This window comes from Cupressus sempervirens, chromosome 3 (genome assembly GCF_028749045.1).
Source record: "Cupressus sempervirens isolate cs-2001-9-10 chromosome 3, ASM2874904v1, whole genome shotgun sequence".
NCBI classification, from domain to species: Eukaryota; Viridiplantae; Streptophyta; class Pinopsida; order Cupressales; family Cupressaceae; genus Cupressus; species Cupressus sempervirens.
The window spans coordinates 788,347,267-788,371,559 of NC_143120.1; the positions used below are offsets into that span (position 1 = coordinate 788,347,267).

The 24,293-nt window shown below is 35.5% G+C and overlaps 1 protein-coding gene across 1 annotated transcript in view; it reads right to left on the reverse strand.

Annotated features, from left to right (window-relative positions):
• The window catches only part of LOC149569159 (uncharacterized), a 179,846-nt gene that overhangs the window by 110,916 nt on the left and 44,637 nt on the right, over positions 1-24,293 (reverse strand). Inside the window, exons 2-4 of the mRNA XM_089821922.1 lie at positions 17,426-18,298; positions 17,235-17,312; positions 16,363-16,606 (exon numbers count right to left, since the gene is read on the reverse strand). Coding sequence (XP_089678048.1) covers positions 16,363-16,606; positions 17,235-17,312; positions 17,426-18,241 — 1,138 coding nt within the window. The 5' untranslated portion in view covers positions 18,242-18,298. The remainder of the gene's footprint in view (positions 1-16,362; positions 16,607-17,234; positions 17,313-17,425; positions 18,299-24,293) is intronic.

Here is a 24,293-nt window from a genome sequence, read left to right on the forward strand (position 1 = left end):
TAGTGTCCAATTATTCTGGGTTAAGTACAAGGAGAGTCATTCACCTAGCTACCACCTCATACAACTCCCTGGCCAAGATGTGAAGTTATACTATCAAGTGGAGGAGGAAGTAATGCAAGTGATGAATGCTCTCAGTTCTAGCCATGAGGGGAACAGACAAACAAAGAGGACATGAGAAGCAATTACAGCTGTCATAACTTCCACCCTTAAATCAGATAGAGACTCTTCTAACTGCCCATACTTTCACCATCCATCCACAGAAGAGAGTTTAAACAATTTATATTAAAAATCTTTTTAATAATCACAACTAAGTTGCCAAATCAATCATCTGCCAACTCAAGGCACCAAACATCTCAGAATTGGAGTCAACAGAGCATCTATGAAATAACCCAAGGTTCAACATTTTCCCCCTCAAATCAATTTGACAAAACCTGCATGATTCTGTCCATGATGTGGTGTTTCCAGAACAACTCCAAGGACCAATTGATTTTTCAATGACTTTTCAATTATTTAAAAAACCTGAAACATCACATTTGATTCTTTTACTTAATATTACATGCCACTTTTGGACAATAGGCACAAGGAAACATTGACAAAAGCTCATTCATAGTATTTTCCTAAGTTTCCGATGCATGGCAGTTTGACCAGGATGTGGGTGCGGATGCGCGGGGATGCACGGATGCTTTTGGAAGTGTCACAGAGGTGGGCAGGAAGCGTGGCTTCTGCCTGTGGGTGCTTACGGGATGCTTGGGAAAGCATCCGTCAAGCATCCGCATGAAACCGCGGAGAATCCAGGTGAATCTGCGGAGCATCCGGAACTTTTAGGCATCAAGTCACTTAAGTGACACAATAAAACATGTGTTAAAATGGTTTTTTTTTTATAATTTGTCTCCTTTTTGCCCGAAAACCCTAAAACGGCCCTAGTATAGGCCATTCATTGCTCATTTCTCTCATTTTGTTTGCAGCTGGTCTCTCTTCTCATTTGGTCTCCATTTTGGCATTTTGAATTTGTGAATCTTGAACCTTGTCTCTTGATTGATCAACATTAAACCATGAACTATGTTTTGATTTTGTAATTCGAATTGCATTGGAATCTTCAACCTGACTAATTTACTAATTAGACATTACTGTTATTTCAATCTGAATATGCTAATTTTACAGAATGGTTTATTTTTCATTTGTAAATTTCTTGTATTTCTTTGCATACATAAATTATAGTGTGTGTGTGTGTGTGTGTGTATATGGACGCACCCAAACACATCCAAAATCCCAAACAAAAAATTCTGCGCCTCAATACCACGCACCCACATCAGCATCAGAATCAGCATCAGTAACTTAGGGATTTTCCATTTTTGTTGGTGTAAAGTTTAAACACAAACATGATAAGACAAACGAAGATACAAACAAATACTTGTCAGTGTTTCACTATAGCTTGATAGTAATAAGTGGGTCTATAGTGCCATAGATACAGGGTTTTGAATTCTAATTTTAACTTTCACTTCTCAATTTTCATTATTTTAATTTATTTATCATTTCAAATTTTAATATTTAAAAATGCTACCTATAGAAATAAACAAATTAAATATGAATATGATCTATAGTTTTTTTTTTTATATGACTAAATAGTAAATACTAAATTAATAAATATTAATATCAATACATTAAATAAATAATCTACAATGATTCATTTTTTAAATAAATCTAAATCTAATAAATATTAAAATATGCACAATATAATTTATTTGCAATTTTTCACTAATTGATATATGAATATCACTCATTACTTATTTCAATTTGTATATATTTACCATTAAATGTGCAATTTAATTTGCATTCATATATCTCTCCTACACTTGCAAATTTGTAGTGCACTTAATAAGTTAATTATAGATCATTTTGTATTTTTTTTAAATCATTAATTCAATTTTATAACAATGGGTAGATGAACAATAGGATGAAATAAAATATGAAAGTTCAAGGATCAATATTTGTAAATTGTTTGAGCTTCATTGTTTTTAGAACTTTTTGCAATCATGTGGCACACATATTATCATTACATTGTTAGGATGGCGACCAATTATAGCTTCACTGGAAAACCCTCCCTCAAAGTTGATTGGACTCAACCTTTGCGTACGCACATATAAATAGTACAATAGATCCTAAGTGGTGAGGTATATCTTTGGATGTGCAATAGGCGCGATCAACTGTACACAAATTCATGTAGTCAAATGAAAGCCCGTTTGTATTTCACTCCTAGTTTGGGAATCAAAGCATGTTCAAGAAAACATAGTGTACCTTGTCAACTTACAAAAAAGATAAATATATCAAAAAGCAAGATGAAGGAGGTGCAAGAGTTTTCAATAGAATGGGCATCCTCTTAAGAGACCAAGGGGCTCAAAAAGGCAACCTACTTTTCCATCTCATACTCATAGGGTTGTCCTAATATTATAGTGTAAAGTCATCCAATTTTGCTCAGCTACTCAGAAGAGTCCACTAACGTGTTGAAAGCAATGAGACCATTAGTGAGGGTTTTTAAGAATGATGGTAGAGAAATTGTTGACCAAACCACTGTAGATGTCTCTATTCAAATGGTTTGTCCTTCAATGTTATTTGGTCACCATATTATGAAAACATGATAAGAAAAGGAAATGTAGCTTCAAAGGGATACATTGGCCTAATTATGAGAAGTGTGATGTCCCTTGCTAGGTTTAGGTCTGTTTAAATCATAATTAACCCTTTTTAATATTCTTATGGCCTAAACTAAATGGATTAAGTCGTATTGAACCAATTCCATGTTATTTCAAGTTCGAAGCAAGAAAAATTGGTAATGCGAAAAAATGTCACGTAATTTAATTGTTTTATTATTTATAATTCTTAATATCAATGCTGATCTTATTACTACTTCAATTTGAGAAAGGAGAAGATATGAATGTAACCAAAGCACTTAAAGTCCAAACACAATCAAGGTTAACTTTAGTGGCGAATCTCACTAATCGGGGACCCTGAATTTGGCGAATATTTTTGCACTTTTGGGGTGGTGATGTCGCCAACAATATATGAAAACTGGGTCCCGTGCTCAGACTAATCGCCAATATGATACATAATCATTTTTATTTTGTCAATGACTTTGCCAATGGAATCTAATCTTTCCACATGGTAAATTAATATTTTCGCCCACAATTTTCGAGGCTTGTCTTAGTCGATGGTCACATTCACCAATATATGGTAAAACTTTAAGTTCAGTTATATGATAAGTACATATACTTGGCATGTGTCTCTATTCCGGAGACTTTCCAAGTAATTTTTTATCCATTTAAGCTTTGGCCCAAAATGGATTTGACTGTGAACATGTGTCATTATTCCGGAGACTTTCTCTCAAAGTTGTTGTCCTTGAACACTTAGGCCCAAAATAGGATTTATACTGTCGATTTATGATCATCTAATGGTTATTAAAATGAGTTACTATGTTGAAGATGATATAAAATATGGTTTCTAGGTATTCATACTTTTGGTCACGATTTTCTTCAATAATTAAAGATTCGCCAAGGTTTTACAGAATTTTCATACAACAGAAAAAAATCACCAATGAAAATAAAAATTTTCCTAGTTTGAAAAGAAAGATCACCAATAGAAATTAATTTTTTCCCCTAAAATAATGATAGATTCGCCAAGATTTTATACTTTTTTCCAAACGGGGGTTTCTTAAAGATATTCTTGAACACAATAGGCTACCTCAAAGTTTACAAATCCAAGCCCTTATCCTATTTTAAGACCGTACCCTCAAAGTTTAAGGGATGTTGATAGCTACCCTATCTTGGAAATCATCCTATTGGTTGGATTTCAACTGCCCCTCTTTAAAAACACTTCAGTACGTTCCTCTTTAGGTACCAAGTAGTAACAGATCTGAACATGGACATATGTGTGTGTGTCTACATGTATGCATGCATGTATGTATATATGTATGTAAATACACACACACACACACACACACACACATATATATATATATATATATATTTCTTAATTCATATGCTCCTTTTATGGTGTTCAGAACTGTGTTATATTTCAAAACTGAACCTACGATGATTACCTTCCTCATGATGGTCCCTTCTTCCTTGCCTTCAACAAATGACTTCCCCTCCCATTTATATTTGCATGATGGGAGAGTCACGCCCTTTCATTATTATGACCTTTCAAGAGAGTCACAACACTACAACACTGTGCTCCCTTCTTTCTCCTTTTCTCCCTTCTATATCTTATATTTGAGGGAGTCACATCCCTTAATTTTGTGCCTTTTCATCATTCATTAAACTCAGTTAAATTTTAAATTATTACATATTTTGATTTTAATTTTTATTTATATTATTTTTTATTTTAATATTATTATTTTTTATTATTATATCCTATTCCAGAAAGGGGACATCACAAGGTGTATAGCACCTTATTGTCCAAGGAGATTAAACATATAAAAATTTCATTGGTTACCGTACAGCATAATGGAAAGAAAAAGGATTATATCATTTCCAATGGATAAAAGCTTGTAAAAAATAGGTTGTTGAACAATGTGGTTTCAATGCACCCTAAACGGACAATGTTTTTGAAAGTCGAGGATTCTAAAGGGTAGGAACCATGCAGAATTTCTTGTTGACATAACTATATAGTGTGCTCAAGAAGTGGGTCCTCAAAAGTGTTTCCTTAGTAATACAAACAATGCAATTAATAATAGATTGGCTCATATGTTGCTTGAGACATTATTCTAACATAAATTTTGGACATGTTCTTGTACTCACTTAAATTCATGCTGCAGACATTCGGTCTAAAAGTAAATTGAATCAAACAAGTGTATGGTGAGGTCAAAGAGGTCCAAATGTTCATCACAAGCCACCAAATGCCACAAGCCACTTCTAAATTATTCTTACAACTAGTGCTATTGCCAACAATTTGAACAATGCAATTTTTTTAATTTAAAATGTTACTTTAGTTATTTATTTTTGAGAATTATGTATGCATTTGTTTTAGTCTACTATTTACGAATAGGTTGTGAAACTAGATTTGCATCCACCACAATCACCCTGAAATGATTTGTGAGGGTGCAAGATGCATTTTTTGGCATTGTCATTAGTATATCATGGCCCATATGGAGGCAATCCAACACATAGAGGAAAACAAATCTAAAGCAAATCATTCTAGATGACACTTGGTGGGATCATGTGGAATAGTTTCTTAGTTTCAACAAGCCCTGCATGTATATGATCTGCTTTACTTGGGAGATGTTTGCAATGGCATCAACCCAATAATCGAGTAGATGAAATCTATAGTAAATTCAGAAGAGAAAGATCCTAAAGAAACTTGCTTTTAAGTGTTGAGAACACAGTTATACTAAGAGGGAGGGGAATCAATATAACAATATTTTTAACTTTCTAAAACTTATTTGATTACTTAGATATTTAGTCTAAATTAACACATGAGAAATCGAACAATAAGCAACAACAACATCAAATTTTACATATAAATTCTTGTGGGAGAAATCCACGGCAAAAATATTGCTCATGTTAATCTTCTCGCCACAAATTTAGTGGGCACAAAACTACTAGAGGGAACATCCCCTTCAAATTTTCTTTACAAATTTTGTTATAACTTTTTTCTCCTTAGCTAGGCCAACTATTCTCTAGTGGTGCAGCGTCCCTCCCTCCTCGATTTGGATTGGGCCTCAATAGAGTGGGTTCAAAGACTTCTCCTCCGACAGATTATCAGATGCCATTTGTCTACTCTACACAATATTATTCTTGTTAAGTGGGGCCCACCCCTTCAGGATAGGGCTATCTTTGATTTGGTGTGGTTTCTCCACCATCTCTATGGCTTTGCAGACTCCACGGCAAGTCGATGCTGCTATTCTTATTTGGCCTATTGCTCTTTTGTTGCCTTAGCAACCACTGCATAGATTCAAAATAAAATACTGCAGTGGCTGGCCAATAATAAATATATTACAAATACTAAATAAGCGATCGATAACTTATAAAATGGGAGATTCTAACCAGAGGATAGGCATATTAAAAGGAGAACAAATTATGTCTGAGAAACTACCTGTTCTACTACTGCGTAAACTAGGAAGGAATATGGAGTCAAGACATTGAAACTGTCTCTCTTAGAAAGGAGTATTGAGTCTAGGACACTAAGCTTATCACTATCAATATGTAGTTACTATTGATAGGCTGTAAAACATACCCAATTACCAACAAAGAGGAAAATTTGTGCATCAGCATTATAGTGTGCAATAAACAATTGTATATATGACTTGGTGACGCAGTCAGCATTAACATAGAACATTGTCAGCAATTTCATGACTGCGAGATTCATATTATAATTAGTAACTAGGGATGCCTAATCAGCATCAATTGGCAAAAAGAACCTATGTCAACATCTCTTTGACTCGACGTGCTATTGTGTGTTGACAACATATGCAAGTCTACTTAGTGTTACATATCAACACAACAATCTGTCATATGCAACTATCACAGATCTCTTGAATGAGGAACACTAAAAATGATATTGTAATAAGCATGAAAGGAAATAATAATAAATGGCATTGTGGAGCAAGGGGATATAAAAATAAAATGTATATCACTCTGTGCTGACCCTTAATAATTGTTGACCAGTCGAGGGAATTGTCATCAACAACAAAAGGAGGAATTGATCGTTCTAGAATTATAGGGAAGAGTGACTATATCTTCAAATCGATCGTCAAAGCGAGCCTACCATCTCATTAGAGGCAACCTTGGAAAGACGAGCAAATAGAGGATTAAAGAGCACGTGATTATACTGAGGAGGGGGTTGAATCAAATATAATAACAACTTTGCCAATTTAAAAAAATTATCCAAAGAGCTAACTTCAAATGCTGAAATCAATTATTATACACATAAACACAATGACACAAAATTTACGTGGAAACCCAATGCGGGAAAAAACCATGGCAAAATAATTGCTTTTATATAAATTTAATCTTTTTACAATATTTAGTAGGCTCCAACCTACTAGAGGCTCCAACCTTTAAGTTTATGAGCATTGACTCCCTCTTCTTGACTTCGTGAGCACTGACCCATTGCACATAAACTGTTCTTCCACCTTGTTATTGTTGCTTACTTAGCTGATGATGAACAATTAATTCATCAACCTGATATTTATACCAGTATAACTTCTCACAACCTAATATTTATACCAATATAACTTCTCATTTATCTCTGCACATACACATTTAACTCTTTTTATTTATGTATAGATTTATACACTTCTTTCTTCTTAAATCAACCAATAACTATATACTTTACTTCCAAGACACTAAGTCCAAGCTATCCCTCTTGGACTCTTTGGTCAAACCTACAGTTTTATATGGCTTAGTCCGTTATCATTGATACACTCCACACAGTATTGTTCTAGACGAGTTCGGGGCTCACCCTTTCCAATTTAGTGCCATCATTGATTTGATCTAGTTCATTCACTACCTTAGAGGCTTTGTCGACTTTTTGGATAGTCACCACAAATACTCCTACCATGCTTACTGCTCCTCAGTGGTTATTGCCAGCCATGGGAGCAACCAGGGCTCGATGTTGGTACACCCAGGCCACTACCTTATTGAGCTCGATTAGGATTGACATTGATCGTCTCCCGCCTTACCATTTCTCTTTGGATGCTCCCGTCCATCGCCTCCCCTCACAGCAGGAGTTGAATGGGCATGTCAGACTTGACATTTATAGACAGTACATCTCGACGACCTAGACTAGCCCTCTAAGGGGTTTGCGTCTACGGATGGCCTTCTACTTTGAGCACTCTTTGGAGACCTGTGATGGGATTATTGGACATCCCTTTTACTTGAGCCAACATTGGTGCCACGCCCTCTGTATCTCCCCGAGGTCATTTAGAGTCGGCTCTCACCGGCTTTGGTGCCAAAATGATCATCACCTGACCAGAGAGGACCAAATTTGTCGCATTTGCACTTTATTCAAGACACAAACTGAGATCCATTTCATCCTTAGGTGCCCCATCTACTACAAGATCAAAGGCAAGTTCCACTACTTATTTAGAGAATTCGGATCCCTCTCAGCTTTTTAAGTTATTCCGACCAGCAGTATTTAGCTCGTTATCTCCAGGAGACCTCCCAGCTCTGGGACCACACTTTACAACTCATGTTTCCTCAAAGTCAGGCCTCCAATCAGCTCATTACCGCCTTTTTTCCATCCATGCCCTCTTCCAGTGGCATGATGCGGCTGTCTACTACACCTGTCTCCAAGCACACCAAATTGGTCAAGCCTGTCACAGATTCCTCAAACAACGGGACCCTATCTCCAGCGTTTTCAAGAGAAGGGCCTAGACCCTTGCTCGTCTTGGATCTTACCCTTCGATTTTGGATTTCTTTGGACCAAGAAAGGATAGTTAGTGCTTCTCTCATTTGTTGTTGTTTCCCTTTATCTCCAGGAGACCTACCAGCTCTAGGACCACACTTTACAACTCATGTTTCCTCAAAGGCAAGCCTCCAATCAGCTCATTACCACCTTTTTTCTGCCCATGCCCTCTTCCAGTGGCATGAAGCAGTTGTCTACTACACTCGTCTCCAGGCACACCAAATTGGTCAAGCTTGTCGCGGATTCCTCAGACAACAGCACCCTGTCTCCAACGTTTTTCAGACAAGGGCCTAGACCCTTGCTCGTCTTGGGCCTTACCCTTCGGTGTTGGATTTCTTTGTACAAAGAAAGGATAGTTAGTCCTTCTCTCGTTTGTTGTTGTTTCCCTTTATTTTCTTTCTTGTTTGTTCTTTCTTGGACATCATTTTGCGCTCTTTCTTTCTTGTTAGCACATAGCTCATATAAGAGTCCTTGTCGTACTCCTATTGTTAGAGCCCTTTTAATGGTTGAATTTTTAGGCCATGCTAGTACTTTCCCTTCCATGAATGCAATTTTATAACTATCATCTTCAGAGTAGATATAGATATTATATTCCTCTTAATACCTGGTACATAGAGAACTCCAGAAAGTTGAATAGAATTTCCAGATTTCAATTTTATGGTGCAGATCCCAATTCCTTTTACCGAATGTGCAGAGTCATCACCAACTGTAACTTCTTCATCTATTTCTATTTTCATGCTTTCTAGATTATCCTGATATCCAGTGATGTGTATGGAAGACCCGTTGTCAACTATCCATGTATTCCTTTTAGTTGATATTTGGCTGGATAATGAAAAATAGAAAGCAAATTTCTCATGTTCATTTCCTTCATTTGACTTCTCAAATTTTGCAAAAAATGCTTGAGGTTTAGATCTATCGAGACAATTTATTGCATAATGTTCATATAGATCACATCTAAAGCATTGGATTTTGAAAAAAATCTTTCTTCTGTTTGGATTGTCCTTTTCCATGAAAATTTCTTTTCCTTTTGTTGTTTTTCTTCTTTCCTTTCTTATGAGCATTTGTATTAAGAACTTGAACATCTTCATCTAGGGTTTTGTGTTTTCCCTAAATCATTAATCTTGATTCCTCTTGAAGACAATCTAATCTTAAACGATCCATTTTAGGGATTTTAGACCTAGCACTTATGCCTAGTACAAAGGATTCCGATGAGTTTGGAAGTCCTCCTAATGCTATTAAGGATAACTCTTGATTTTCAATCTCATAACCAAGTGCAATTGATCTCCTAAGTCCGTGATTCTCATAAAGAAAACATTTATAATTTCTCCTTTATTCATGCTTATACTATTCATCTGCCTTTTAAGAGCAAGTTTTCTACCAATATTGTTGATTATAAATGCATTTTCAAGAGCTCAAAGCATACGACAAACTGTGGTATGTTTTGCCACAATACTATTTAGTCTTGAACAGTATCTACAATTATCTTCATTTCCTTTTCACTTTTCTCAATCCATTCTGATCTTTCATGATCATCTTTAGGTTCCACTTTGTCCTCTTTTATAAATGATTCCAATTTGTTTTCTTTTAACATCATTACTCAAAGTTTCTAGGATTCGAAGTTATCAGGGCTTCCAAAGAGATGTTCGAATCTCATTGTGTTTGTCATTTTGTAGGGAGAGAGGATTGTTTGTCTTAAAGTAAAATTCTGGTTCAATAAACTTAGTGTGATATTTCCTTACCAAGCTCTAATACCATGTAAAGTTTACTTACAGATTTCTTTTTCACTGCTGAATTATGTATATTTCCTGCAGGTACAGTCCATGCCAATGAAGTATACAAGTGTTGCACGGTATATATAAAACTCAATGCAAATGATGATAAAATATTTATTCAAGATTCGTGTTTGTATTGCCTTCAATCTACACACATTAATCAATTTCTATGTTGCAACATCGGGCGGCATATAGTTATACTATATATATGATTTGGACAGATACATGGGTGAATGGGCATGTCTCAAAATGGAGACATGTTCGGAGACATGCCCATTCACCAATGTACCTGTTCGGTGGAATGGTCACCTGATGATTAGTCATAACAAGTACTAATGCCATTAAGACTTTAACTAAGTCTTTTGCAATCGATAACAATCAGTATAAATATGATTGTTTGCTGAATTCAAATCTGAGATATTACTTCAATAATAATATGCATCGGCAGTTCTGAATGCTGCGATCTCCATTAAGAATATTCAGACTATATTCGTGTACATATAGATATCGGTATTCTGCATATCGACATGTATATATACATGTTACAAGATTCAAGAAGAATTGGCAGATTAACGGATTTCCGGATGATTCATTGATAAACAGAGGAACAAATGTGTTCCTTATAAAGAATTACAAGGACGTTGTTTCTAAAAGAAACAACATAGACTGAAGACGGAATTAGAAACAAAACTAGAGACAGGATAGGAAACATTCCTATTTGGACTGAAGAAAAAAGAGACGGGATAGGAAACATTCCTATCTAGACTGAAAGACGGACTACAGACAAGTAGTTGACTATTATAGAAAGTATAAGATATTATCTTAATACCCTCCCTTAATGGTCAACGTACGGATGTCAGAACATTCTGGGATAATTGAGACCCTCCCTGGATCTATAGAATGTTGAAACCAAGAAGCTTTGCCAGAAGAGTGTTATGACTCAAAATAAGTTGCAATTACAAAACTTTGTTTTTGTGGAAAAAATGGTAAAACCCAGAATCTCACACAACCTTGCATATTACAGACAACCTGAAATGATTTTTGAGGAGAAAATCAACAAACCCAGAATCTCACGCAACCTTGCGTATTACAGACAACTTGAAATGATTTTTGAGGAGAAAATCAACAAACCCAAAAAAACAGAAACAAATTCAAAAGGCAAAAAATGCAGCTTCGCCTTGATCAGGACCCGGAGAAGTCGGACGCTGCCTAACACCCAGAACAAGTTGATCGGTGTTTCGATATTCGAAGATCGCGATGATGCGCTGCTTCCAGGTTCCATAATTGCGACCATTGAATTTGGAATTATGCTCGAGCAGAATATTTGTCAGAGATGCCATGGCACGTTTTTCAATGAAAAACTGTGAAAATCTGTGAAGGCACGCTCTTCGAGGCAAAAATACGAAAGACCCAGAAGAATCAGAGAATGACCCAGAAGAGAGCTCAAAAAACCTTCAGATTTCTTGATAAAAATGGTCGAATCTGCTTCCCAGAGCACGATGACAGACTGAGACGAGACTAAAAAAGTCGTGTTTGACCTTACAAAAACAGTGGCAGATTTATGAAATAGCAGAGATGTGATTTCGGAAATCGCAGAGCCGTTTTTAGCAAAAACGTTAGGAAAAACGACCTCCTGATCTGATCACGAGTTTGTCCAAGTCTAGGCAGCATGGGAGTTCGAGTTTGCAAAAAAACAAAACTCACGGAGCTGGAAAACACGCAGAGCTGTTTAAAAACGGCAGCCAAAAACGCAGACCAAAATAAATCCGCAATTTTCAACAATCAGACCCGCGATTTGCCAAAAAAAACTCGGACAATTAATGCCATGCGGAGTTGCAAAAAATGGGTGTTGAAAAAAAATGGAGTTGCAGACGAGCCGAGGTAGGGTTTTGCAAAAAACGCCAAGAAAAATCTGCCCGCGATTTGTAGACCTTGCACTTGAAAACTCCAAAATCGTGATTTGCTGACCGAACAAAAATACTAGCCGGGATTCGAAAAATTTGAGCGAATAATTTCAATTGAAATTATGAATCAAGTATTGGCTCTAATACCATGTTACAAGATTCAAGAAGAATTGGCAGATTAACGGATTTCCGGATGATTCATTGATAAACAGATGAACAAATGTGTTCCTTATAAAGAATTACAAGGACGTTGTTTCTAAAAGAAACAACATAGACTGAAGACGGAATTAGAAACAAAACTAGAGACAGGATAGGAAACATTCCTATTTGGACTGAAAAAAAAAGAGACGGGATAGGAAACATTCCTATCTAGACTGAAAGACGGACTACAGACAAGTAGTTGACTATTATAGAAAGTATAAGATATTATCTTAATAATACATGAGTATGGTCTCATGTGATCAGTGCATTTTCTGAACCAAAGCTATTTGTCTCAACACTCATAAAGGAGGATTCAAGAAACTACTCGGTAATAATTACAGAAATATAAATATTAATTTTCTGACCTATTAATCAGCAAAGTTAGGCACTCAACAATTTTCTGTTCATAGTTCTTCAAATTCCAATGAACTGAAACTGCCTATGGGTTCTCTGAGAGAAAGTGTTGGATTCCAAACAGCCCCTTTATCTCTTGCAATCCCTTCCAAATTCATTTCAAACTTCACACGTATCCTCTGACCATACTGGTGGCCAGCATGATAATCTTCAGCTCCCACATCCTCCACCAAGGAATGACACATTTTGCTTTAGGATAGCAGCAACCAGCAATGGCATTCCTTATGGCTGAAATGAAGGGTATCAAGATCCCAAGACTTCCTTTTGTGCAGCACCCAAGCGTTAATATGCCCAGCAACAAAATGTAGCCTATTAAACCCTCGATGCTCCTTGTAAGGATCATGTCATGTACCTAAGGTAGAATCTATCTCATCTCACTTCCAGTTGGAATATCCAAGGTGGTGGCTTGTCCTTATTCAACTCTCCTTAAGTTGTCCATGTCACTTCCTTTGAAACTTCTACCAACTGTTTTTCAATTTTTCAATTTTTCTACTCCAGCAACTATCTTTTATTTGTCTCTCCTCAAACATTGGAGGCTGACAACAAATGCATCCTGCTTATAAAAATCTCACCTAGATTGACATATTATCTGCAGCCAAGTATAACAGAGAAGTAAATCACTCACCAAGAAAAAATGTCATATAAACTATAATCCTCACCCCAAACACCATCCATTCAGTGATCCATCCTGAATGGCATTTATTTTCATCACCTTGAATCTCAGAAAAACAATCAACATCATAATCATTTATCAAAATATCAGGAAACAAAAAAAATCTGTTTGCCTGCAGAACTACAAAAAATTATCAAACTTAGATGTCTTTCACACACCACAAACATTGAAATCCAATCCAATAGATGCAATCATGCAGCTATGAATTGTGTGAAAATTCACCAAAGTTGGCTAAAATAGATTTGCATCTGTGCTCCACAAGGATGCGTCCCCTGCCTTGGTACCTCCTTGTCCCTGAAATGTTTCAAGGTAGGGGGGCCTTGGGGTTCCATTGCCAAGACAACCCCTTTTGCTAGCAGTGACTCAAGATCAAGCTGTGATTTTGATAGAAACCTACCAATTGCATCTGCTGATTAGGAACAGCCATATATTTTTAATGTTTTTATCATTTTCTACTTGAAACTTAGGGATTTGGGCATTTTGTTATGATTCATGTATGATACGTATGCACATTGACAATTAAAGCATTTGAACTTTGTTCTCATGTGAAAACTCAATTCAACTATAAGATTACTTATTAAGCTTCTACAATGATGAGTACTTTAGCAATGTTATGAACATTTGAAATTTCTCTATATTTTTTAAAAAGTCTCTATTTTTTTAGTAGCCGTCACCTATCATCCCCAAAAAAAAGGCCCAAAAGCACCCTGTATAGGCAACACATCTCATCATACCCTGCCATCCTCATCCCCAGAACTTGGTGAATCATAGGTTTTCATTCGATCAACCAAGAGCCCAAGGATGTTTGTCCTAGGGTTTGCTAACCTGAAAGCATATGCTCTCAAAGAAACCCTCCAAGAAATAACAATTCGAGAATGAATATTTTTTGTCTTTCAACTCTTTTATATCCCACCTTTGAGAGAATTAGTTAATTATATATTCCTTTATTCATATTCCCACTCAAAGTGACCCACTTTATTCATTTTTCATTGTCATTAAATAAAGTCACTTTATTATTATAATAAGCAAGGTTCAGTTTCCATTTAATTGAATATAAATAATCCCAAGAAGCTTTGGACCTTTTAGAAATTTAATTAATCAATTATTCCCTAATAAAGACTGGAAATCGCCTACAGCAATTAAATAGGCTCATAAACTTACTTCTGGCCACTCTGTGAAAGGGGACATTGTAGATTGGGAAAGGTAAAATCCATGTCTTCTTCACAGTCTGCTATCCACTTATTTTGACAGCGTCCTTCTTCCCCGTAAATTCAACTTTAATGGCAGAAACTATGTGACAGTTGTTTAAGTCTTCAAAGTTCAAATTACTTCAAACCATAGATGAACTACTCGTAGAGTACTAGCTGAGTTTTTTTTGCTTGGCAAATTTTTAGCACTTGCACCAAAAACTCGGTCAGTCCGTGTTAAAGAATTGTCCGCGGTTTTATAACAGCGCTTAAAGGCCAAAAAGAGCCCAAATGATTTCATTTCTTCACTTGTATTTTGCTGACAGGGGGAAAATACTCTTCCAAATACTTGCAAACTGATTTCCATTGATTTGAAGCGGATTTCAGGTGGTTTTTGAAGAAATAATCAGATTCTTGGGTAGGTTTCTTGATTTTCTTTCTATATTTTTTAAAACATTTTATTTACTTTTTGTTGCATCTAGATGAACAGACAATCATTCCTAAGTAGATAAAAATTATCAATTGCACATAGGGAAGGCACAGGAAGCAGCAGTTGGTCCAATTGATTTGGGTGATATAAAACATGAATATTATTGTTTGACAATTATATTCTAACAGAGAAATGTAAAAGTGGGAAAACATTCAGGAAAACATACATCATGACTGCAACAGCAGATTACCATAGAGAAAGCCATCAATCGGTGAAAACTCCAGCAAAGAGCAAACAAACATCAACATTCCACTATTACAGTTAAATTGCAAATACGTCAGATGCCTCTAGGGCTTTCAAAGGTCTCAAGTTCTTAACATTGTCTTCAAGTCAGTCCCCAAACCTGTGATGTGCCTCTGCAAGTTAGAACCCATGTTCTGTCACTTCCAGTAGCAAAATGAACATTCATTAAGCATGTTTTCCATTAACTTATACTTTCCTATTTGAAGCCTGCACCCATGTTCCTGAGATTCCTCAAGATTCCTCAGGATGCAACAGTTCATCTCAGACTCTCCTCTAACAAGAAGACAGCCCCTCCTGTTCTGGAACACACAGAATTTCAGCAACTTTGATAATTCCTTGACTGAAGGAAGACACTGTGACTCCAATGGTTCAGTTTCTTTTATCTGATATTTGGACCAGTCCAATCTGTGAATTCATTCCTTACATTTCCATATGTTTGTTTTACAAATTAATATAATTATTTTATCTGCCAGATTTGCTTCCAATTCCATGTCCAAGCAAAAAAAATTGGATGTCAAGGTTTCGCTTTTTCCATCTATGGTTACTTAGTTTCTTAAACACTATGTGACAAATATGTCTAATCTGGAACATCGAAAACCAAATTAAAGTTTATGGACATCTATCTCAGTTATTATGTTCTTCCTCATCACTCCATGACCCCAAATGCACACTGTAGAAAAATTATTGAGTGTTTTGAAACTATTTTCCTCTCTGATGCAATAGTTTTGCGGATGTGGTTCACATACACCTATTTGACAGATATAAAAGTATTTCCTGACTTGTATATACTACTGTTAAATATATATCATTCACAAGGTTCCCTGTGCATATAAGTTCATGTTCATTAAATATGGATACAAACAGCATGAGCTGTAAAGACGCTCTGATATGTTATATTTAGAAAACAGTGTACCAGGGCCTGTATCCAGGCACCCTGGCAAATGGAAACTATGACAATCAACCCACATAACTATATCTTATCAATGTTATCATATTGCAAGTCACTCAAGCACATGCTGTAACTATCATCTGTTACTGAAAATGAGAAATATTATCAGATCAGAAAAGGAAGGAGGCACACCAGCTGTTCTCTTCGGTGACTCGTAGTATAATCCAGCTGCAGTCCAATACTTAACAAAATTCTTTTTCACCCTTTTCATAAGATCCAAAATGGGATCGCCTTTTCTGTTGTATGTATAGCAATTCTCCCAGATAAACTGAACGTCCTTAAAAACATCCCTAGAGTTCCTGTACTTCTCACCTCTTTCCAATGCATTGCATATTGTGCCCAGGTCCATTGGTGTGTCAATGATATCAAAATAATCCTGGAGCCAAAAATATTCTGAGCTTTTGTTATCAATTTGTTGTATTAGAATGAAGATAATTAGGAAGAGCCGGTTTCTATTTTACTACTGTTAGAGGCAAACTCTGCAGTTTCTATGTGTGAGGAATAGGAGCATACTTAATGGTAATTGGTCAAATAAAAGATAACCATCCTCTTGTTCCTCAGGCAATGAAACTGCTGAGTCACCTTACAATGAAAAATGGTAGAATACACATGTATAAAGGATAAATGATTCACATAAGTTCCTCGAAATCATAACAAAGACCATAAGACTCATTAAAAAAGATAGTGTGATCAAAAGAAATAAATTAAGATGAAATCCAACATAAAGTTGCACTAGAGAAGCCCCTGTCACTTCATAGGCACAAACTTTATATTGGAATTCCAATAAACCAATAAATTAAAGGGGGAAAACTACTATATTGCAGAACTAGGCAGAATTATTCATTTCTTTTCACTGCAGTGTTGAATAACAGACATACAGACAAACAAACGATTCTCCTTCATCTTTTAGCTGCTTGTGAAATGGAATAAAAATCTAAAGAATCTGCATATGTCCTGACTGAATATACTTTGTGTATTCATAAAAGTTAAACCTATATACTCACTGGGATTCCAAGAGCAACAGGATTCACTGGTGTATTGAAGGGTTCTGCCGCATCCATTTTCATGATTTTCTTCACAACCTGTTTAAACACATGTACCAGTAAAAAGCCACCTTCATATCCAAGGTATCAATCAACCCTGCCAATAGACAAGATAAATTTCATTTATACAGGAAGTGAGTAAGCCAACCAACCATCAAAGCATCCATCAATTCTTTTTCATTGTACTCAGACTGATCGCTTGGACCTTTCTCAAAAGCAAGAGATTGTGCTCTATGTTTCTGCTGTATTGGTACCATACGTTTCTCCTGATTTTCAGAGTTACTGTGCAACTTCTCCATTTCACTGTGAATTGGGCTGCTTCTTGTTTCGTTATTTGTAGGCCTGCTTTGCCTAGGAAGTGTTGGCTGATCAAGCGGCCTTGCAGCCTTTAAGACTGTATTGCCTAGCTTCTCTGTGTTGCCTGAAACGGACTTCTGGTATTTCTTCATATACTTGGGTGAAATTTCATTGTCACTACTTGTTGACTTTTCAGGAGGAACAGAAGATCCTTCTAGAGACTTTGATGCCTTAACCTTTACTTTAAAATGTCTTTGCCTCTGTTGAAATGGTTCCGTGCTCTTTACTTCAACTGGTTCAACATTGATTCTATTTCTCCCTGTCAAAAACTGTCGTTGATCACTCATCCTAGAGCCTTCATCAACCGCTTCTTTGCCTGCACTGTCATCTTCATCTAATAGATCTTCTTCACCTGTTGGAACAGACTGCATGGTTGAAACCTTGCTAAACATGAAAGGTTTCTTATCCTTTCCTTTCCTTTCTCCAGCCCTAGGGGCCCTCTTTCGTTTGATACCTCCAGTTATGACTGGAAAAAAACCTTCACCATGATGAGCATAGGTGTCACTGTCAGCTGGAAGACTCTTGAGTTGGTTTTGAGTTCCATCTGACTGGACAACATCTGCTGCTTTATTTGCACCTTTAACCTTTATCTTCGGTCTGAAAATCTCCATTAGATAGCTTGTTCTACAGAAAGGAAATGTGATACTTGCAGGAATATCACAACAAATCTGTATGTAATTGGTCACAAGACAATAAGTTACAAATAGCTAATGTGCTCATATTTAATCTTTTATTCAAAAAAAAAGATATATATTAAAATTAATTATCCATATTATTGAATAAGACATGAACAAAATTTTGAAAAAATGCTTATCGTGATTTTCTTTAAAGAGAATAATTTGATACTTGCATAAACATACACTAATCGTATTTTTTTGTTTTTAAAACAAAAAATTAAGATTCAAATAACTCCACCAAAGAGGTATTTGTACTTTTAAATAGTCAATCCTACTGATTGTATATTTTACAAATTTTATTTTCTTAGTTTTTAAACACATATCTTCCCATTTTCACAAATATAAGTTTTTACTGAAATGAAGTAAGGATAAACAAGAGTCTGAGTAATTCCATACTACTTTAACAAGTGGATCACACACATGTTTGCAAAATGCAGATTTTGATCAGATTTCTGTAGTCATTTCCTTTTTATTTTAGTACATTAAAGTATTAAACAATGTGCTGCTGTTTTGTTAAAAAATTATCAAACATTCATACCTTTATCGATGGTTTTGCACAATTTGAAAACCATTCATTTTGGTTTGTTGAAATATTGGATGAATAGCAGACAAGATTGTTGTAGATGACTTGCATTTCTTTATTGGACCATTAACACAAACAAGTATTTAACTAGTCTTAGTCTCTCTACAATCTCCAAAATTTAAGGAGTGAAACTATCCATTATGTACAACTAGTCTTAGTCTCTCTACAATCTTCAAATTTTAAGGAATGAACTTAACCCTTACATACAACTAGTCTTAGTCTCTCTACAATCTCCAACACCTAGTCCATAAACCATGGTTGCATGCTTAATTGCATGCCTCCTCTTTGTTTTCAAGTTTATGCATATTGCATTTGGTTGAATGTTTCTAATTCAAGTTGAAATTTTGTAAACTCTTTTCTAATCAATTATTGTAAAGTTTCTTACCAGATTTCAAATTCGATGGCAAACTAACACACAATTTTATTGCAGGTATGATCACTGTTGACAAAGGATAGATTCGCTCCAAAATTTGTAGAAGTTAGTGTAGAGATAATATAATATTCTTGAACTTAGAATGTTCTTCGATCCTTTGATGTGCTTGCATTAATTGATTTTGATGCCTTGTTTACTCAGGCGGATCAAGTATACATATCATACGAAAGGTCGTGATGGTGAATGGTCATGTCCCCGAACGGAGACATGGACATTCACAATCACACCAAATCAGTGTAACTAATCATGCCCGATTAGTTTACAAACTTAACACAAGTATAACAATGTATTACTAATCATAATGACTGCAACCTAATATAAAATATAGATCGATCGTGATATAAATCAAAGGAATCAGAAATAAGTTTCGATCGTGCCTTGAATGATCTCAAAAAATATATATATGATCGTCAGTTCCAACTGTGTATTGATTCTCATACAGCAAGGATACGTGTATATATATATATATATATATAGTTGCACATATATATATATGTATGCTGGTCACAGATTTGTCAGACCAAAGCTATATGCTTTAACACACCCTCTTAGCTAAGGAAGACAAAGTGCATATATATAAGTTCTCCTTATTTGAAAAGTAATATCCTCTAGATATATTTAAGAAATCAAGTCTCATGATATTCTTTTCAGTTATGGTGTGTACACAAATATCAAGTCTCATGATATCTACCATAAAAGATCATAGTATATCCATAGATATTATGTCACATAATATCCATTGTGAGTTTGAACATACTGATCTTCAACAGATATCAAGTCGCATGATATCCATCAACATGCTCTTTTAACTATCATGATTTTTCCATGAATATCAAGTCACATGATATTCATCATGATAGTAATCTAATAATTATAAAGTCGTCACCTTATATTATTAGAATCAACAATTCATTATAAAAGATTGTCACCTTTTAATAGTGTACATAGGATAGGCCCATAAGTCATAGAGTCACACATATGACAAAAGAGTTTACACTTTAAACATCTTTATAAAAATAATATAAATTTACAAAGTTATGATTCAATCTCGTAAACTTACATTTCAACCATACCAAGTTTCTTTCTGAAATGATCAACCTTCACTTTAGGAAGAGCCTTGGTGAGAATGTAAGTTGTTTGATCCCCTATATTAATATATTCCAACTAAATAGCTCTTCTTTCCACCATGTCTCTTACACAGTGGTAAGGAATTTCTATATGCTTGGATCTATCATGAAATACTGGATTCATAGATAACTTGATACAACTTTGGTTATCACAAAGAATAGTGATAGGTTTCATAAGCTCACAAAACAAGTTAAAAAGCAACTTTCGAAGCCACCTTGCTTCTCTAGCTCCCATTGCTGCTGCAATATACTCTGGTTCAATAGAACTCTGAGCAACTGAAGCTTGCTTTCCGCAAATCCAAGAGATTATGGCTAACCCTAAGCTGAAACAACATCCTGATGTACTTTTCCGGTCTTCTACACTTTCGGCCCAACCAAAATCAATACATCCATGTAACTCCAAGCTGGTATTCTCATATTAAAGTTCATACCTTATAGTACATTGGAGATACCTTAATATATGCTTCAAAGCAACAAGATGAATCTCACGAGGTTCATACATAAACTGACTTAATGCATTCACAGCATAGCAAATATTAGGTCAAGTATTTACAAGATACATTAGGGACCTAATTATCTGTCTATATAAAGGGATCAACAAGTTTGGATTCAACACTTGCTTCCTTTAGCTTATGTAAGTTGGTTTCCATAGGTGTTGACATAAGTCAATAATCCCACATTCCAGATCTTTTCAGAATATCAACAACATACTTCTTTTGATGCAAAAAGATATTCCCAAACTTCTGACGCACTTCCAAACCAAGGAAGTAATGAAGAATTCCTAGGTCCTTCATTTCAAATTCAGAAGCCAAATCTTTCTTACACTGATTAACTAGATGTTCTTCCCCCTACAATCAGAAGGTCATCAACATAAAGAATTAGAATTAGCATATTAGCTTTAGTTACCTTAGAGTAAAGATTTTGATCAGCCACATTCTTGGTGAATCCAAAACTTAGAAGGTATTTATCAATCCTTTCATACCAGGCTTGGGGAGCCTGTTTGAGTCCATATAGAGCCCTCTTCAATTTACATACATAAGAGTAAGCATCATGAGTCACAAATTCTTTTGGTTGTTCCAAGTATACTTCTTCCTCAATTGTTCCATTTAGAAAAGCAGTTTTTACATCCATTTGATGGATTTTCCAATCTTTGGCTGCTGCAATGGCTATTACAACTCTAACTAAGGTATACCTGGCAACTGGTGCAAAAGTTTCTTCAAAGTCGATTCCTTCCTTTTGAGAAAACCCTCTAGCCACAATACGAGCTTTATGTTTTTCAATGCTACCATCTGCAGCATACTTAACTTTGAAGAGTCATTTCGAAGAAACAACAAATTTTCCTTTAGGTCTAGGAACTATATCCCAAACATCATTTTTTAGTATTGTCTGATATTCTTCCACCATTGTATCTTTCCAAGCTTGATGTTTAAGTGCTTCTGAAGCACTTGAAGGTTCATGGTTTGGACTCACACATGAATGCATTGTATGTCAATTTTCTAGGTCTTTTGCTTTCTCAGAAAGTCCCTGAAGGTGCTGCAAATCCATCTCCTTCTTATATAATTTTCCTTGCCTAAAGTGGCCTTTTATAATGATCAAGACTCTCTTCTTGAGTCTCAAGAAGGATCTCAGTTTCATTTAAAGTCTCTTCAGGGTACTCCCTTTGAATCTTAGGAGCAGAAGCCTCTTCTTGGGATAAGTCATTTGTATTTAGTGCATCTAAAGTTCTGGCTCTTTTAAAAGCAATATCTTCTTCATAAATGGCATCTCTGCTGAGTTCTATTTGTTTTTGTCCAAGTGTGTAGACTCTATATCCTTTTACTGTTTCACTAAAACCAATAAGAATTCTTTTTCTTCCAGTAGGTTCTAACTTTGTCCTTATCTCCTTAGGTACATGAACATACATAGGGCATTCAAATATCCTTTAATGACTAATGTCATGTTTCTTTCCAAAAAATGCTTCTTCTAGGGTCTTATTGTCCAAATATGAGTGAGGAGATCTATTCTGAATATAGATTGTTGTATTAGATGCTTCAGCCCAAAATGACATGCTCAAGTTTTGATCAAAAATCAAAGCCTTGACAACTTCTACAATAGTTTTGTTTTTCCTTTCAGCAACTCCATTTTGTTGAGGATTGTAGGGGACTGTGAACTCCTTAATTCCAGCAAGTTTGCAGAACTCTTTAAATATTTCAGAAGTGTAATCTTTCCCATTATCTATTCTCAGAACTTTAATTTTCTTTCTTGTTTTGACTTCTTTAAACTTAGAAAGAATCTCTTCAGATTCTTTGCACTTAAGGAAGTATATCCATGTCTTCCTTGAAAAATCATCAACAAATATCACATAGTACAGGAAACCTCCTATGGGTGGTAAAGACATGGGTCCACATAGGTCAAAGTGCACTAGTTCCAACTCATCTTTAGTTTTGCTCAAACTATGAGGAAATGATTTTTTAGTGTTCTTCCCCAAGGCACAACCTTTGTATGATTCATTGTGAATATGGCTTAATTTGGGCATTCCAGTTACTAACTTCTCCACAGATGTTAGGGCACGAAAGTTGATATGACATAATCTTCTATGTCATATTTCATTTGAATCTGGAGTTTCATGCACAAGTGCAAAGTTTGACTTAGTGCATAGCTCATATAATAGTCCTTGTCATACTCCTATTATTGGAGCCTTCTTTATGGTTGAATTCTTAGGCCATGCTAGTACCTTACCTTCCATGAATGCAATTCTATAACCATCATCTTCAAGTGCAGATGATGATATTGAATTCCTTTTAATACTTGGTACATAAAGAACTCCAGAAAGCTGAATAGAATTTTCAGATTTCAATTTGATGGTGCAAGTCCCAATTCCTTTTACGGAATGTGCAAAATCATCACCAATTGTAACTTCTTCATCTGTTTCTATTTGCATGCTTTCTAGGTTATCTTGATATCCAATGATGTGTCTTGAAGATCCGCTGTCAACTATCCAAGTGTTTGATTTGGTTGATATTTGACTAGACAATGCTAAATAGAAGACATATTTCTCAGATTCATGACCTTCATTTGATTTACCAGATTTGGCAAATGACACTTGAGGTTTAGATCAATCAGGGCAATTTATTGCATAATGTCTATAATGATCACATTTGAAACATTGAATTTTGGACAAGTCTTAAATCTGTTTTGACTGTCCTTTTCCATAAAAGTTTCTTTTCCTTTTGTTGTTCTTCTTCTTTCCCTTCTTATGAGAGTTGGTGTTAAGAACTTGAACGTTTTCATCTAAGGTTTTATGTTTTCCTTCAATCATTAATCTCCATTCTTCTTGAAGACAATCAAATCTTAATTGATCTAGTTTTGGGATTTTAGATCTTGCACTTATACCTTGTACAAAGGATTCCCAAGAATTTGGAAGTCCTCCTAACGTTATTAGGGATAATTCTTGGTTGTCAATCTCATAACTGACTGCAGCTAACTGATCTCTCAAATCTGTGGGCATTTACAAGTGCAGAGTTGACTTAGTGCATAGCTCATATAATAGTCCTTGTCATACTCCTATTGTTAGAGCCTTCTTTATGGTTGAATTCTTAGGCCATGCTAATACCTTACTTTTCATGAATGCAACTCTATAACCATCATCTTCAAGTGCAGATATAGATATTAAATTCCTTTTAATGCCTGGTACATAAAGAACTCCAGAAAGCTGCATAGAATTTTCAGATTTCAATTTGATGGTGCAAGTCCCAATTCTTTTTATGGAATGTGCAGAATCATCACCAATTGTAACTTCTTCATCTAATTCTATGTGCGTGCTATATCCAGTGATGTGTCTTGAAGATCCGTTATCAACTATCC